The sequence below is a fragment of the Globicephala melas genome, chromosome 9 (assembly GCF_963455315.2).
Source record: "Globicephala melas chromosome 9, mGloMel1.2, whole genome shotgun sequence".
Classification (NCBI taxonomy): Eukaryota; Metazoa; Chordata; class Mammalia; order Artiodactyla; family Delphinidae; genus Globicephala; species Globicephala melas.
Window position 1 is genome coordinate 69,867,166 of NC_083322.1, and position 16,771 is coordinate 69,883,936.

Here is a 16,771-nt window from a genome sequence, read left to right on the forward strand (position 1 = left end):
CAATAACCTTTTATAAACAAATTACATGCATATAGAAATATACATTGTTTTCGAGAAAGATATAATGATAAATGTTGTACATAATACCTTCCTTTGAATGTCATCAAAGATTTCAGGAGTTGGATCTTCATGATTCAAAGTATCTGCTAATTTTGCTACCAAATAATCATCAACAGTAACTCTTGGAGATGCCTGACAGAGAAAAATAACAGTAGTATTGATCTTTGGATTTTCTATATACAAGTTAAGCCTTAATAGTAGGAGAATAATGGAATCATATTATTGAAACTAAATGCCAGAAAATCCTTGGTTTGTAAATGACACCCTGATGATTAAAGGCTGAAATAAGAGCTAGAACCTTCTTGTCATCAGGTACTACACAGTCGACGTTCGACAAACATGGATTTAAATCTTGACTTTTGCCGAGCAACTTACCTCTCACTAGGCTTCACTTAATCTGCAAAATGGTGGTAAATACCACATATGGTTATTATGAGGATGAAAAGAGATTTACGTAAGGCATATGTGTCTAGCACATAGGAAACTCTGTCATTAGGAGTTAGTGTTGAGCACTCAGTAGTCCTAGATGTGTATTTAATAAAATACCAAAAGAATAATCCATTTGTTATTTATCATTTAACGTTAGAAACAATCCTTTTGAATGGCATCTAAAAGAGACTATGCTTATCTTAATTTGGTTTTATAATACTGCAGCAAAGTTCCCACATGATACAGGATGGAAAAAATCTGAAAAGTTAATTTGTTCCAACAATTTCCATCTCAAGGTGCATAATGTGACAGATACTACACAGAAATATAAAATATCATGTTCAGTGTGAAAACTTACTGAAAGAAAATAACGCTGAGAAGCTAGAAATATGGTCATCTTTGGCATGTCAACTTTTGTATTTTTAGTTCTGAAGGCTCTAGAGAATAAATGAGCAACAAGGATGGTAACTTTTAGAGAAAGTACCAAAAGAATGCATTGTTCAAGGATTTCTCTATGCTAATAGACTATCTAAGGAACAGAAAAGAAGATATATCAAGAAAAGAAAAAAAAGTAAAAGTAAGTAAGTAACCTGGGTATATATACAGACAAAACTATAATTTTAAAAGATACATGCACCCCATGTTCAAAGCAGCACTATTCACAATAGCTAAGACATGGAAACAACCTCAATGTCCAACGACAGATGAATTGATAAAGATGTGATAAATATATACAATGGAATACTACTTGGCCACAAAAAAGAATGAAACATGCCATTTGCAGCAATGTGGATAAATCCAGAGACTATCGTACTAAGTGAAGTTAAGTCAGAAAGAGAAAGACAAATACCATATGATATCACTTAATATGCAGAAGCTAAAATATGACACAAATGAACTTATCAACAAAACAGAAACAGACTCACAGACGTAGTGAACAGACTTGTGATTGCCAAAGGGGAGGGGGGGTGGGGGAGGGATGGATTGGAAGTTTGGCATTAGCAGATGCAAGCTATTATATATAGAATGATAAACAACAAAGTCCTACTGTATACCACAGGGAACCATATTCAATATCCTGTGCTAAACCATAATGGAAAAGAATATGAAAAAGAATGTGTATATGTATAACTGAATCACTTTGCTGTATAGCAGAAATTAACACAACACTGTATATCAACTACACTCAAACAAAATTTTTTTTTTTAGTTTTCTTTCAAATAAGTAAACAGGAGGCAAACGGCTACACAACTTCTAATGCTCCCTTGTTAATTCAACACTCCTGGTAGTAAACCCAAGTAGGTTGTGTGGTGGTTGTTTTTTGGTTTGTGTGGGGTTTTTTTGGAGGAGGAAGAGAAGGATACTTACCTACTATTTGTTTGTGTACGAGTGTGGTGTTTTGTGGGTTTTTTTGCGGTATGCGGGCCCCTCACTGCTGTGGCCTCTCCCGTCGCGGAGCACAGGCTCCGGACGCGCAGGCTCAGCGGCCATGGCTCACGGGCCCAGCAGCTCTGTGGCATGTGGGATCTTCCCGGACCGGGGCACGAACCCGTGTCCGCTGCATCGGCAGGTGGACTCTCAACCACTGCGCCACCAGGGAAGCCCACGAGTGTGGTGTTTTTTTGTTTCCCCCGAACTAAGAACAAGAGAACTAAACAACTTCAACTATGTGACAAAGATCAGAGACGAACAAGATTTAAGTTAGTTTTGTCCTTTCATTTGCCCTCTAAGCTCAGTAAAACTCAGTTTCTAGGAAATAAGAGAAAAATTTGAAAATAATAACATTATCTATTTATCTAGTTTAATTTTTTCTATAATCTCTGGAATACAGAATTGGATTAAGCCTCATCCTTGGAAGAGGGTGACCAAAACTTTCAGAGAGCCCACCTTTCAAAAAAAGTAATATGGAAGAAATACTTATACATATGTTACTTCTTTAACATAAAAATACAAAAATGGGTGTTTTTCCAAAATTATCTATTAATCTGTATTCTTTACTCTTCTGTTACACAAATGTAGTTATTTAAACAAAACAAAAGGACTAGTTAACAGTGGCAATTAGTAATTAATTGGACTAATCAAAAAAATGTCTGAGATTAATATACTTAATGTTTCTGTACTCTGATACAGCAACTTATTTTAACATATTTTAAACTTTTTACTTTTAAATTTAAATATTGTAGGTGCTATATTATATATTCTTAAAATATAAAAATGTAAGACTTTTTAATAAAAAGTAAACAATTACTTTTCTTTTTATTCCATGATCTTGTAGGGTATTTTTGTGTTGCCCTTTTAAACGATACTTCTCTGATCTGCCTGCAGCCTTCAGGATATTATTTTATGCAGTGGTATAACTAAGTACAATCAACTATAAAATAAAATTCACTATGACTTTCAGCTCTGCTCTTAAGGCTATATATCACACTTATTTCTCTAACCAGTGCAATGTCATGACATCAAGTAAATATCCCTTCAATAAAACCATTTAGGCAAAGAATAATGGGATTTTACTCACTAAAAACAGCAGGTTTTTAGACCTGTAGGGATTTGTATCTCCAGATTTGTTTCATAGACCAGCTGTTTGTCTATCAGGTCCTTTGCATCTATGAATTCATCATACAGGCTACCCATGTCTAAAATGCCCATTTTTAAGTACTTCGAAGCATAATGAATGTCATAAGTTAAACCTCTCCTTTTCAAGGAAAATGGTTTTAAAACACACAGATCATTTAAATGTGGTAAAGGTGCATTCCAAATAAATTATAGTTTTAGTAAAGAAAGTGAGAAAATCCTCTTTAAGCTAGCTGTTCCCTTCTGGTGATATCTGAGTTCTCAACAGCCTTAGTTCCAAAAAGTGAGTCATTTTTTTCATTATATGAGTTTTTGTTACAGCCTACACATAAAAAACTCAGTTCAGTCCATCCATTTCAAGGTTTATTTTAGTCCCTCCAAAAATCATTCAATAGTTTTAGAGAAAGCATATAAATTTCTGTTTACGTTAATTTATTTCACCATACTCATTCTTGATGCATTTTCAAATGAGAGGACATTATTCGTGTCCCATTCTTTGAAAATATGATTTACCGCAGGCCATTGTTGGCATCTTTACTATGACTGGCAACAATGATAGCCATCTGGAAGGCACGTGTCTAAAGTTTTCTCCTGACATTTTGGTAATGTCAAAATCTCAGAAAGCTGAAGCAATAATATTGTTCAGAACATACAGGTATAATAAAACTGTATGGGAAAGCAAGTGAATAATTACAGAAAATGGGCTTCATCAGGAAGCAAGGACAGGTAAAGAATATATAGGGATCTTTAAAACTATAATGAATGTTCTATTTCTAAAGCTGGATGGGGTATAAAGGTGTTTGCTCTACTATTATTCTTAAAACTGTGTACTCTTTTAAGTAGGGTATATTTCATAAGGCAAAAATGTAAGCAAATGCACAAATAAGCAGTTTCCAAGTAACATTCATACTTAAAATTCAAATACAATTTTTGTGTTAAGTATAAATTAAAAGGTTATTATAGCATAGCCATTAAAAGTACTGGAGTGTGAGTAACCTTGAATCTTGAGGATTTTTGTGTCCATATTCATGAGGGATATTAGTCTGTAGTTTTCTAAATGATGTCTTTGTCTGACTTTGATATGAGAATGACACAACTCATAAAATGAGCTGGGAAATGTTTTATTTTTTCTCTATTTTCTGGAAGAGTTTGTGAAGTATTGGTATTATTTCTTCTTGAAATGTATGACAGAATTCATACCTAGTGAAACCAGCTAGGCCTGGGCTTTTTTTTTTAATTATTTAATTATTTTATTAATTATTTTTTTTAATTATTAATTAAATTTATTTACTATATTTTCTGTTTCTTCTTAAGTCAGTTTGGCAATTAGTGTCTCTCCAGGAATTTGTCCATTTCATCTAAGTTGTCAAATTTGTTGTCATAAAGTTGTTTGTAATATTTCCTTATAGGCCCTTTAATTTCTATAGAGTTGGCAGTGATGCCTCCTCTTTCATTCATGATTTTGGTGATCTGTATCTTTTTTCCGGGCCAATCTAGCTAAAGGTCTGTCAATTTTGTTGCTCTTTTCCCAACTTTTGGTCGTACTGATTTTTCACTATTGTTTTTTCTGTTTTCTATTTCACTGATTTCCATTTTGATCTTTACTATTTTATTTCCTTCCTTCTGTTTGCTTGGGTTTGTCTTGCTTTTCTTTTTCTAGATTTTTAAGGTGAAAACGTAGAATGTTGATTTGAGATCTTTCTTCTTTCTCATTAGGCATTTAAGGCTACACATCTCCCTGTAAGCACTTCTTTAATTGCATCCCATAAATTTTGATGTACCGTGTTTTCTTTTTTTTTTTCTTTTTGGCTGCATTGGGTCTTCGTTGCTGCATGCGGGCTTTCTCTAGTTGTGGCGAGTAGGGGCTACTCTTCTTTGTGGTACGCGGGCTTCTCGTTGCGATGGCTTCTGTTGTCGCGGAGCAGGGGCTCTAGGCGCGCGGGCTTCAGTAGTTGTGGCTCGCGGGCTCTAGAGCTCAGGCTCAGTAGTTGTTGCACACGGGCTTAGTTGCTTCGAGGCGTGTGGGATCGTCCTGGACCAGGGCTCGAACCCGTGTCCCCTGCATTGGCAGGAGGATTCTTAACCACTGCGCCACCAGGGAAGCCCCGGAAGTCACTTTAAAGTAAATGTACTTTAAGAATAAAGGAGTCTGGAAGCCTGGGTCACCCTATTATTCACTGCTTCTCGCTCTCCACTCCTCACCCTGCCTCACTGACTTTCGTTGGACTGTGGCATGAGAGAGAAATAAACCTTTGTTGAGTTAAGCCACTGAGAATGTGGAGAGTTCTAACGGGTTTATAGGGCTGTTCAATTCTTGTATATCCTTGGTCATTTTCTGTATAATTGTTTTATCAGTTTTTGAGAGTGAGTATTGAAGTCTCCAACTGTTATTGCTGAATTGTCTACTTCTCCCTCAATTCAGTCAGTTTGTGCTTCATTTACGTGGGGGCTTTGTTGTTTTATCATCCTTATCAACTGACCCTTTTACAATTAAAAAATGTTCCTCGTTTCTCTAGTAACAATTTTTTGTCTTAAAATCTATCACTAATATTGGTGTAGCCACTCCAGCTCTATTTTAGTTACTGTTTGCACGGTTTACCTTTTTCCATCCTTTTACTTTCTACCTATTATCTACAGTGTGTGTGACCTTGAATTTTAACTGTCACTTTGTATCTGCATGACCCTGGACAAGTTAATTCAATTTTCTAACTGAATCAGTTTCTTCACCTATAAAATGAGGATAATACACAATAATACTATTACCAGGATTAAATAAGGCAATGTAAGGCAGCTGTGCATAGCAGCATGAATAATGGATATTTACAAGTACTACAAAAATCATTATTAATGATACTGCCAGAGAAGATAAGAAAACAGTAATCAAAATATATTCTCACCTTTTCTGATAAATACTGTTCATAAATTCCAACAGCAGCTGCTCTTAAAAGACCTTTGGTTTGGTTGGTTTGATGTCTTCCATCTTTCTGACGACTTGATAAAACTTCTAGCTGTTGTTGGGCTGTAACCCGGTATCCTTCCACTGTCATCCAGAAGAAGAGATGTGCCTGACCTCCAGTTTGCTGCATGTAATCTACCAAAATCCATAACAACATAGATATTAAAGTTACACATTTTTGGGTGCATACAGATGTATGACAAGTTAAGAAGGATTAAAGTTTCAAATACTTAAAACTCCACATTTTGAACATGTTTAGAAAATGCTTGAGGTTAAAAAAATATATATATCATAAACTGGTTAGGCTGAGAAGACCAGTTATGCAGAAAAAACAAATGGAAACACGTATTTTTTTTAAAAAATCTGATTTTTCACTAAAATATCTCTAGGGGATAAAACTGCCAGAGAAGCCTTCATCAGAAATAAACTACTTCACCAACATTCAGCTTCCATTCTCAACAAAGATTATTAATCACAATATTACTATTATCATAAATATTAAAAATAACGTTTGGGCTCTTCAATAAGCCATGCATTTGTTTTTGATCGTGAAATGAAGAATCAGGGAGTTTTGCTGGAAATGTCCCCCAGATAAAAGCAATTTTGATGTAATATTAATAAAATTAATAAATATTTATATATTAAAATGGCATAAAAACAAAGCCCTCTCCCATTCATGCACCAAAATGATATACACAGGTTATACACACCAAGTATTCCTGATAAAGTATTCTTTCTCAAATAACTTAAATTTAAATTCATAGTAGAATCTCCTGGGGTTTATTTAAAAGCAGATTAGCAAATGCACATTGGAGTTAAAATAAGCATTTATTTGCTCGACAACAAAATAAATCTCTGGTTTCCAAAGAAAAGGGAGTATTTCAGAGACTGAGGGGTGGAAGAGAGATATATATGCCACACCTAATACCACGTATTTAAAATTTAACAATATTTACAATTATTAAAAATTTCAAGGTTATATTATTTTTTTTTTTTTTTTTTTTTTTTTTTTAACATCTTTATTGGGGTATAATTGCTTTACAATGGTGTGTTAGTTTCTGCTTTATAACAAAGTGAATCAGTCATACATAAACCTATGTTCCCATATGTCTTCCCTGTTGCGTCTCCCTATTATTTTTATAAAATGGATTTACCTACCCATAAAAAATTGTAGTGCAACATTGTCTACAAGAATGCTGTCCAGGGGGACTGTGCAAAGTTTCCCAAAGTTTGCTGCCAGTTTCACAGTATTTATTTCCTACAAATAAAAGTTAATGTAAATTAATATTTCATCTATTCACTCACTAGGTTAAAGATCTTTACATAGATGTAAAAATTTAAGTTAAAATGGAATAAAAATAAAGGTTTCTCTTCTTGTACATGTGGGTGCCCAATAAAAAGTATCAGCTCACTGAATTTCCTAGAGTTATTTTAAGAGCTGCTTAGTAAATATACATTAAAAGTATGATAAGCACTCATTTCTTCTAATAAAAAAATAAATCTAAATGTATTTTCATGGATTCTCTAACTCTGTATATTCCAAACAAAAATGAACATTTTAGGAGCTAAAGGGGATATTTGGATCACCTTAATATGTTCAAGAATAAACAAATCCCAATATTTTCAAGTACAGATTGAAGTCTATCTACTGGGAAAACAGAAAATATTCCCGAGTTAATCTGCTCCTAACGGAGTAAAAATTCTATAATCTTTATAGAAAGTGTATTTCTTTTCAGTCTACCTAAACAGTAAATTACATATACTTCAAAGCAAGAGAGCTACATAGGGTGAAAAAAAAATTTGTTAACAGGTTCAAATTTAGAGAATCTACATGTCCAGCATTGTGCTAGGTGCATTATACACATTACTTCATTAATCTCCACAGCAATCCTATTGGATAAATACTACCAATCCCACTCAACAGATAAGAAAGTTGAGGATCGGAAATGTTGCCTGGGGTGACAAAGCTGGTTAGAATGAGTCAGTGTCCTCAAAACCTGCTGCCCCTTCCACAAAGAGCCATAGTGTTTCCAGGAATGATTTTCACCAGCTTCTCTGCGTTCCCAAATCCATCTCTCACAATCCTCTATTTTTAAAAAAAGATAGACAGGTTTTCTGAAAGTTAGATAGGCTGCCTTATTCAGGAGCAGATATTAAATTAGGCATAGGAAAAGGAAGATGTTTTGAAAAAAGGAGAAAAAAGCTTTCTCTGTAATTAGTATCTCTCCTTCATATAAGTACTTAATAATAACAGATTACCAACTTAAAATGTCTGGGGTAAAGCAATCTAGTCCCAGCGCATGATTTCTCCTAAGTCTTCCTTCCTCAGATTTTATCACCTCTTTTTCCTGTCCAGCAGCACCTCTATAGACAGGGAATGGAAAAGAGTATTCACTATCACTTTATTTCTGATAAAAAGAATAAAGCACCTCCTAAGACTTTAAGATAAGTAGCATGGTTAAAAAACTACATCTCTGCGAAGAGTGTGAGTTTTCTTCCAAAGGAAAACACTGTATGACTTGAGCTATTAAAAAAGGTAAAGGTTGATATTCGAAATAGAATTGACAAGCTTCCAAACAAGGTTTCAAAATTTCAAAAGGATTCAATATCGGAAGGTGTTTAGGCAAACAGACTTTAAATAATGATGCGTATGGATCATTAACTCTTAAGATCTAGGTAAGGTAACTAGATAAAGAAACAGTAAGAACAAGTGAAACCATATTATTCTTCTATTCTGAATTTACATGCACGTATAAACTCACTTTAAAATATAGTTAACTGAAACAAAGACAGACATACACCCGCACACACATATAAATGACAAATGTGGGCCTCAAGTAATGTAAGTTATAATTAAACTAGCAAACTAAACTCAAGATTTTTAAAAATAAGTCTTCCATTCCTTAAGAAATTTAAGTACACTGCAAATTACAAGACCAGAGAGTCACAAATAAATTTCCAATAGAAAACCAGCGTGAAAAAGGTGACTACATTAAAAACTAAATGTAGTAAAAAATGTTTTTGTTACGTTTTAAAGCCCCAAATCTCTGCTTCTCCTTTACAATGAAAGTCTTCCAAACAGCTACCTGTAATCACAGTTTCTAATTCACCTCTTCCCATTTTCTCCTGGACTGACTCCAGTCAGGGTTTCTCTCCACTATTCCACCAAAATGCTATCATCAGATCATCAATAATCCCCCTGCTGGCAAACCCAATAGTCAATTCTAAATCTTCATCTTACTCAACTTATTAGTCGCCTTTGATATACCTGATCTCTCACTTCTTTAAACATTTTCTACACTTGGCTTCTAGGATATCACACTCCCAGGTTTTCCTTCAATCTCACCAGTCACTCTGTTTCTTTGGCTAGATCTTTCACTTTGTCTTAAACACTAAGTAACTGCAGGGCCTCAGGACTAAATCCTTGATATCTTCTTACTTAAACTCATTCTTTTAGGTAACCTCATCCAGTCTCTTAACTTTAAATAAACATCTGATAATCCTGAGGATTCTCAAAGTTTGTTCCATCACTAAACATTCCCTTGAACTCGAGTTTACGAATTAGCATGTGTACTTGAATGTCAAACCGGGATCTCAAACTAAAACATTCAAAACTTGATTCTCTCTTCCAGACTTCCTCCTCCCTCAGCTGTATCCATTTTAGTAAACAACAACACTATTCATACAGTTGCTCAGGCCAAAATACTCTGGAATCATCCTTGAGTCCTTTTTTCCTCTCTCACCCTGTATTTAAACCATTAGCAAATCCTGTTAGCACTATATCTAGTCTCTAATTACTTCTCACATGAACCTCCACAGACATCTCTTACTGAACTAATGCCAACAGTCTTGTAAGTGATCTGTTTCCATTCTTGTTCCCACCACTCCACCACAATCTATTCATCACAAAGAGTCCAAGTAATCATTTTAACTCATAAGTCACATCATGTCACTTGCCAGGGCAAATCTCCAATGGATTCCTATCACAATTAGAATTTTTTAAAATCTTACTATGGCAGTAAACCCCAAGGTTCCTCTCTAATTTCATTCCTACTACTACAATCCTTTTCATGCATTCCATACCAGACAAAATGACCTCCTCTAACTCACCAGGCACTTTCCTATTCCAGGGCCTTTGCATGCTCTCACCTTTGCCTGCAAGATTCCTTTAAAAAAAAAAAAAAATTCACAGGACCCTCTCCTTATTCACATCTCTCTCTGCTCAAATGTCACCAAATCTCTCAGCATATATCTAAAACATTCCCAGACATTCTCTATCACCATACTTTGCTTTACTGATTTTTTTCACATTTACTTATTTTTTACATTTTTTACATAATACATCAATTTATATATTGGTTAATTTTCTGATTCTGCAACTACTGGGTTGGCCAAAAACTTCGTCCGGGTTTTTCTGTAAGATGTTATGGAAATGTAAGCTCCATGAGAGAGATTTCTGTTAGGTCCATCTAAAAAAAGGTGCCCAGTGTACAAAATATAATAAATGTTGTATTTTGAATAAATAATACATGAGTAGATAAATATATAAATCAAGAAATAAAATCTTTAACTACTTCAGTATTTTTCATGCAGCATTTTAATCTCTTTAGCTTGTTTTAACAAATACTTACACTACATTGTGTAAGATAAACTTTTTTCTAAATTCTTAGTTCTTTTGTAGAGTGCTACACTGGTTAATATTCTACCTTTTGTCATTTGCTAGACGTTTTAATGAATATAAAGTATTTATAACTAAATATTAACTCAAAAGTACTTTACTTACCTTGCCTGACTGCAACCGTTGTATTCTTGAGTCACATACTTTCTTTACAAATAATAAGCTATTTATTTGATTTTTGATGGTGTTGATATCTAAAAACAAACAAATTGATTATGAGGTAGAAAGTGGCAGTGTTACTTGTGAAATACTTTAAACATACATTTACTATAATTTAACATAATAACCAATGAATAGAGTAATTATTTTATTTAATAAAAGAAAAAACTGGAAACTTTACAGTGAAATTATTTAATTAAAATTAAACCATGCCAATTATCTTTACTTCAGAGATAAATGCAATAATAAGAGTCTCATATTCAGAAAATTATCGTGCTTTAGTCTCAGCACATATTAGCATAATAAAAGTCAGATTTACTTAAGGTGAAAACAACTAATAGCATCAAATGACATTTAGGTAAATTAAAGTTTTGTTTGAAGACACAGTAATCATTAAAGAAGTAAAACATTCTTATGCTTAAATAAATTATCAATACTTACCATCACCAGCTGTATCTAGAGATCGAAGATATTGTAATTCTTCTGCTGCTTTATCTCGGACTGCTTCTAGCTCTCCAATATTGTCACTCAATTTAATAATGTTCATAAAGGCCTCATAGTTGCAGTTAGAATCACGGATCTGAAAATAAAGTTTAAAATACAGATGGGAGGGAGACTCGCTTAGGTGAAAACAGAATCTTGAGTGCCTACCATGGGCCAGGCACAACTTTCCTCTATATCCCCACTGTTTATAACAAAGCAAAATGAAAATCTCTGTACTCTTGGTACTTAAATTCCTGTGGGTCACAGACTATTAACAAAGTAAGTAAGATATATAGCACAATACAAAGTAAAGAGCATGCTCAGAATGTCTGATAATAGCAAGGAAGCCATGATGGCTAGAGCTAAACTAAAGAAGTGTAGAAGAGTAATGGAGATCAGTGGTAATGGAGGGCAAATATGGTAGGGTTTAGTAAATATTTTGGCTTTCACTCTGAATGGAATAGTTACTGGAGAGTTTTAAACAGAAGAGTGGCATTCTCTGACATAAATTTAACAGAATCACCGTAATGACATAAATAACTGTTATTTCATCTTTTTTCTCCAGCCACTTGCTATTCAAGAATAGGAATGGAGTAGAAGGTTAAGTTGGATTTAACCAGAGTGTGGTTTCACCAAGCAAATAATAAAGTGAGAGAGACAGGAAGGTAGTTGAGGATGTTGTGAAGGAATGTATGACCACCAACAAAATTTAAGCTAAGTGAAACAGTAAGGGGAGCTATGAAAAGGTAGCCAACTTGGGATACTGTCCATTCTAAACAAGGAGTCAAAGCACTGGGGATTTGTGTAAGTCTGGAGGTACGGAAAAAAAAAAAAAGGCCAATGAGCACATGAAAAAATGCTCAAAATCATTAGTCATCAAGGATGTGCAAGTTAACCATAAGAAAATGACAATGCCAAATGTCTATCAGAATGTGGAGAGACCAAACTCTCAAACAGTGCGAGTGGAAGTACGAAATTATAACACAACTTTGTAGGACTACTTGGCAGTTTCTCTCACTTGGTATAAATTTTACTTCAATAATACAACAAGAAGTAGGTTTTTAAAGACCTGATTTTTCTAAGAATACATTAAGAAACAAGTTAAGTAGCTGTTCACTTATCTGCTCTGGGGGGGGTGGTAACAATATGAACCAATTAGGTACTCTATTCCACAGTCAGAGATAGGACTTAACATTAACTAGTTTGTCTTAAAAAGAAATAAAATATATATTTCGAGATGAATAATGCAAATCCGTCCACACTGTTTTTAGAAATGACTTAAAAATTTTAAACTATTGTTGGGTAACACGAACACTTTACATAGATAAGATGTATGTTACTACTACACTGCTCTAAACTTTTCCTTTCAAATAGAAATAAACTATACAATTAGATATCATTTAAGAACTGAGCCAATTTTAATCTTTATAATACCTACACATGTAAAGGGTTTTCCACACAAATAATGCCAAAAGTGTGCAAACCAGACAACAAAGTAGGCTAAAGATCCTTTATTGATATATTCTTCTCTTTTAAACATATTTTCTGATATTTTATAGCTAAGTACAATAGTGATCAATTCCTGTTCATTAGATAACAAAAAGACCCACCCATCATACACAATAATAGTACCAGCCCAACTGTGGGGAGAACAAGTAAAAATTTGATGGTCTGAATTCTTTTTTGAGTATGTGTTAAATCCCCCCAAAACATTTTTCCCATATAACTAATTATATACTTAATATAAGCTTAGCAAAAGAAAAATTGAAAACTGAAGAAAAATATAAATAGGAATAAAAATAATTCCTAACCTCATGAGTGAGAGATAACTATAACATTCTGGTAAGCATGCATCCTTTTCTGTACTATAGGTAAGGTTATACAGTACTGTACCCTGATTATTTAAGGTAAGTATACAATATCCATTTTTGTGTTACAAAAAAATTTTTTTTAATGTCATTTACTCTTGCTTTATTACTTAAATGTTTTTAAATTTGACCTGTGTTTCCTACTTCTTAAAAAATCATTTTGTTACATAACCAATACTCCTTGTGAGTAAAGTGAAATATATAAACAAAAGAGAAAAATTAAAACTTTCAGGATCCTACCTCTCTATTAATATTTCAGTCAGTATACATCTTATCAGAATCACAGTCATTCATAAATATATAATTACTTATATATTTATTTTTTAAAAGATTAGATATCTATACATACATCATTTTAAATTATGTTTTCACATAAAAATATACATATCTTTTCATATTCATAAAGATACACTACCATAATAATGGCGGCATAGTATTTTATTGTATCAATATGCCTAAATTATCCCTCTATGTGGGACAATTAAATTGCTTTCAATTTTTTAGTATTACTAGCAACACTGTCATTAATGACCTTAAATCGGATTGTTGCAAACTTGCTTATTAGCACTTTAGAATAAATTTCAGGAGTAGAATTCCTAAGCAAAGGACATGTATTGTTTAAAATTTTAATTAAGCGGATATGCATATTTTTAAAGCTCTTAGAGCCTAGCAGTACTCTGAAGAAGCTGACAAAGGAAACAAAAAATCAAGTTCTGTGACCTCCATGAAAGGCTCTAGGAACACAAAGATAGTAAGATTAATTTCTGCCTGCAGGTAACCCACCATCTGATGGGAGAGACAAATACTGCAACAGGAACAACAATAAAAAATGGCAAGTCTGATAATGGATATGGTTAAACAAAGAACAATCAAGTAGTTCCTTCCTAGGAAAGCTAGACTGAGTTAACAGAAGACACTGTGGGGAAGAAATTTCAGATTCAAAAAAAATGAATCAAAGACCTAGAAGTACCTATCAACGTATTCCCAGTAATAGCCCATTTACACTCTTCCTCAGCCATGAATTTATTGAAAGCACATATAACCAGAAAAAAAAAATCAGAGCTAGTAAACTTAATAACCACTAACCCTTTGATATATCTGACGAATAAGAAAACTGAGTTATCTTATAGACATACTAAGCAACTTACAGAAACAAATTTAGAATAAAATGTAAAGTACATACTATTTAAGTAGTTCAGAACACAGCTGTATTTAAAATCAAATAGTTTTTTAAAATACTCATCATCTATATACACACAGACAATAAAATATCCTTTTTTAAATTTAAATAAGTAGAAACAGCACCAAAATTGTAAGGAAGATTACCTTATCAACAAACTTTCTTACAGAGAATTTGGCTGGTACATTCAACACATAAGCAAATAGAAATACTGAAAATATAAAGATTATCTTTAGATGTATTTTTACTTAATTTCTTGAATAAATTATTGCTTAATCATCCTGACCTCCAAATCATATTTGTACATTTTAAAAAACTGTTTTAAAAACAAGAGTTGTAATTTTACAAAGTACATACCATCCATATGATATATTGATTAATATAATCAGGATCACTGAGTTGATTTATTAATGGAAGAAGAATTCCTCGTGCAAGGATTTCCTGGACAAAAATTTTAAAACACAAAAACAAACTTAATCTAATATACTTCTCAAATCAATAGCACAAAGTAAATTTCCTAACACAATGCTGTTACTTAAGAAAGGTAAGGTACATATAAAAGTAAAACTTCATAAATGACATGATTTTACAAAAAGGTGAGCTAGTACACCTCATTTAAATGAGATGAAGCCACCTATATCAACTTGGATACATGGCCACAATGATAAGTAGAGTTGAGTGAAAAAAGGCAAAAGGATACTTCTAATATGTTAGCATTTATACTCATTTTTAAAAGGCAAAACATGGCACTAAAAGTGTTTATGGATTCCTACATCTACATTAAAAGTATAAAAACAAACAAGAAAAGGAAAAGATACCAATCTTAGAATAGTGATTGCCTTCAAGGGAGGGACAGAGCAACTACAGCAAAATATTAACAGTGGTTAAATCTGGGTTGTTGGTACATAAATGTCTATTGTATTATTCTCTATACCTGTCTGAGTTTGAAATTTACCTAATAGAAGATAATAAAAATAAAATAACATAGGTTAAAACAATTACTCAACATTCTTTAGAATATACCTTCCCATTCTTTGCAGCTGTTTATGCTCCTACCTATTAAGATTCTGCCTCTCCTTCAAGGACTGAATCCAGAATTAATTTTCCAATTAAATAAACCCTGATCATTCCAGCTGAACACTTTTTCACTTATATGTTTAAAATACACTAATGCCCTGTATTTAAGCCATTTATCACATACCATTCTCTATGTAATTTTGTGTCTTCTACTTCTCTCCTACACTACAGCTCTTCAGGAACTTTTTGTATATGAGTGAGATTAGTTAATCTATTGATTTATCTATCTTCAAAAATATTTAGCCTCTTCTTCTCAAGGTCATTGTCTTAAACATGGATGGAATTTGACAAATATTAAATGATGGAAATGAAGAAACTAAGAATTTAATGCTGATTCTACTAAGACAATATTTTTACCTGTTATTACTCTTCAGTCCTTTATGCCTGTGAAATCTAAATTTATGAAATATCATTTCTTATGAATACTGGAGAGGCTAAATAGCTACAAGTTTAACAGGATGTTTCACTTTTCTAAGTAAAGGACCAATTTATTTACTTATTCCTTTCCAGATCTCTAATTTATCTGTGCCATTTTCTGGTGTAAGTTCATAGAAGGTAGCCTTCACTTTATTTTCCTTTAAAGAAATACGTTATTTAAATTCTACTTTTGTAAGTTGTACAAGTCTTTTGACAACGTTTCCCCCACGATGAATTCGTATTTCCAAAAGGCACTAATGGAGGCTCCAGTAACTTTCTGAAATCTCTTTTGAGACACCATACAGTCTCAAAGTAGAAGAAATTGCTTATTCTTTCAAGGTTAGCTTTAACTCTAACTTCTTAAAAATTATATTTATTTATAGAATCCCTTCCTTCAAATTATGTATCTGACCACAGAAGCTCACATTTTAAAATGTACTTTGTAAGGAGAAAATTCACAAACAAGTATTTTTTGAAAGTTTCTTTTCAAAGTGAGAGAAAAAAACATGTGGACAAAATTTCTGAATAAATCTAGTGCTTCTTATTAGTTAATGCAAACAGTCAATATATCTCAGAAAACTACGCTGATCTCCTAATCTGCCTCATGAAAGGGTTTGGTTAGTCTAAGATGTAATCATATGACTCAACAATTCCTCTACAGGTTTTAGTGAGAGCTCTAAATATTCCAAAATATGTAGCAATTTCCAGATAATTTTCATATACTTTAAGACAAGCACCAGCTGCCAAATATGAAGGCTCAAAAGATAGAGTCATTGAGGCCATGAATCTCTAAACCAATAAAACACGGTAATGGAAGAAAGGAGTAGCAATTAAACAGCAATTATCTCAGTCAAATACTGTGATCTGTACAATCCATACAAAGGATCCAT

The 16,771-nt window shown here is 33.1% G+C and overlaps 1 protein-coding gene across 1 annotated transcript in view; it reads right to left on the reverse strand.

Moving 5' to 3' along the window:
• SNX13 (sorting nexin 13) overlaps positions 1–16,771 on the reverse strand; it is a 138,028-nt gene that overhangs the window by 53,713 nt on the left and 67,544 nt on the right. Inside the window, exons 9-14 of the mRNA XM_030857129.2 lie at positions 14,745–14,828; positions 11,298–11,436; positions 10,803–10,891; positions 7,178–7,277; positions 5,961–6,154; positions 88–192 (exon numbers count right to left, since the gene is read on the reverse strand). Of these exons, the coding sequence (XP_030712989.1) occupies positions 88–192; positions 5,961–6,154; positions 7,178–7,277; positions 10,803–10,891; positions 11,298–11,436; positions 14,745–14,828 (711 nt within the window). The remainder of the gene's footprint in view (positions 1–87; positions 193–5,960; positions 6,155–7,177; positions 7,278–10,802; positions 10,892–11,297; positions 11,437–14,744; positions 14,829–16,771) is intronic.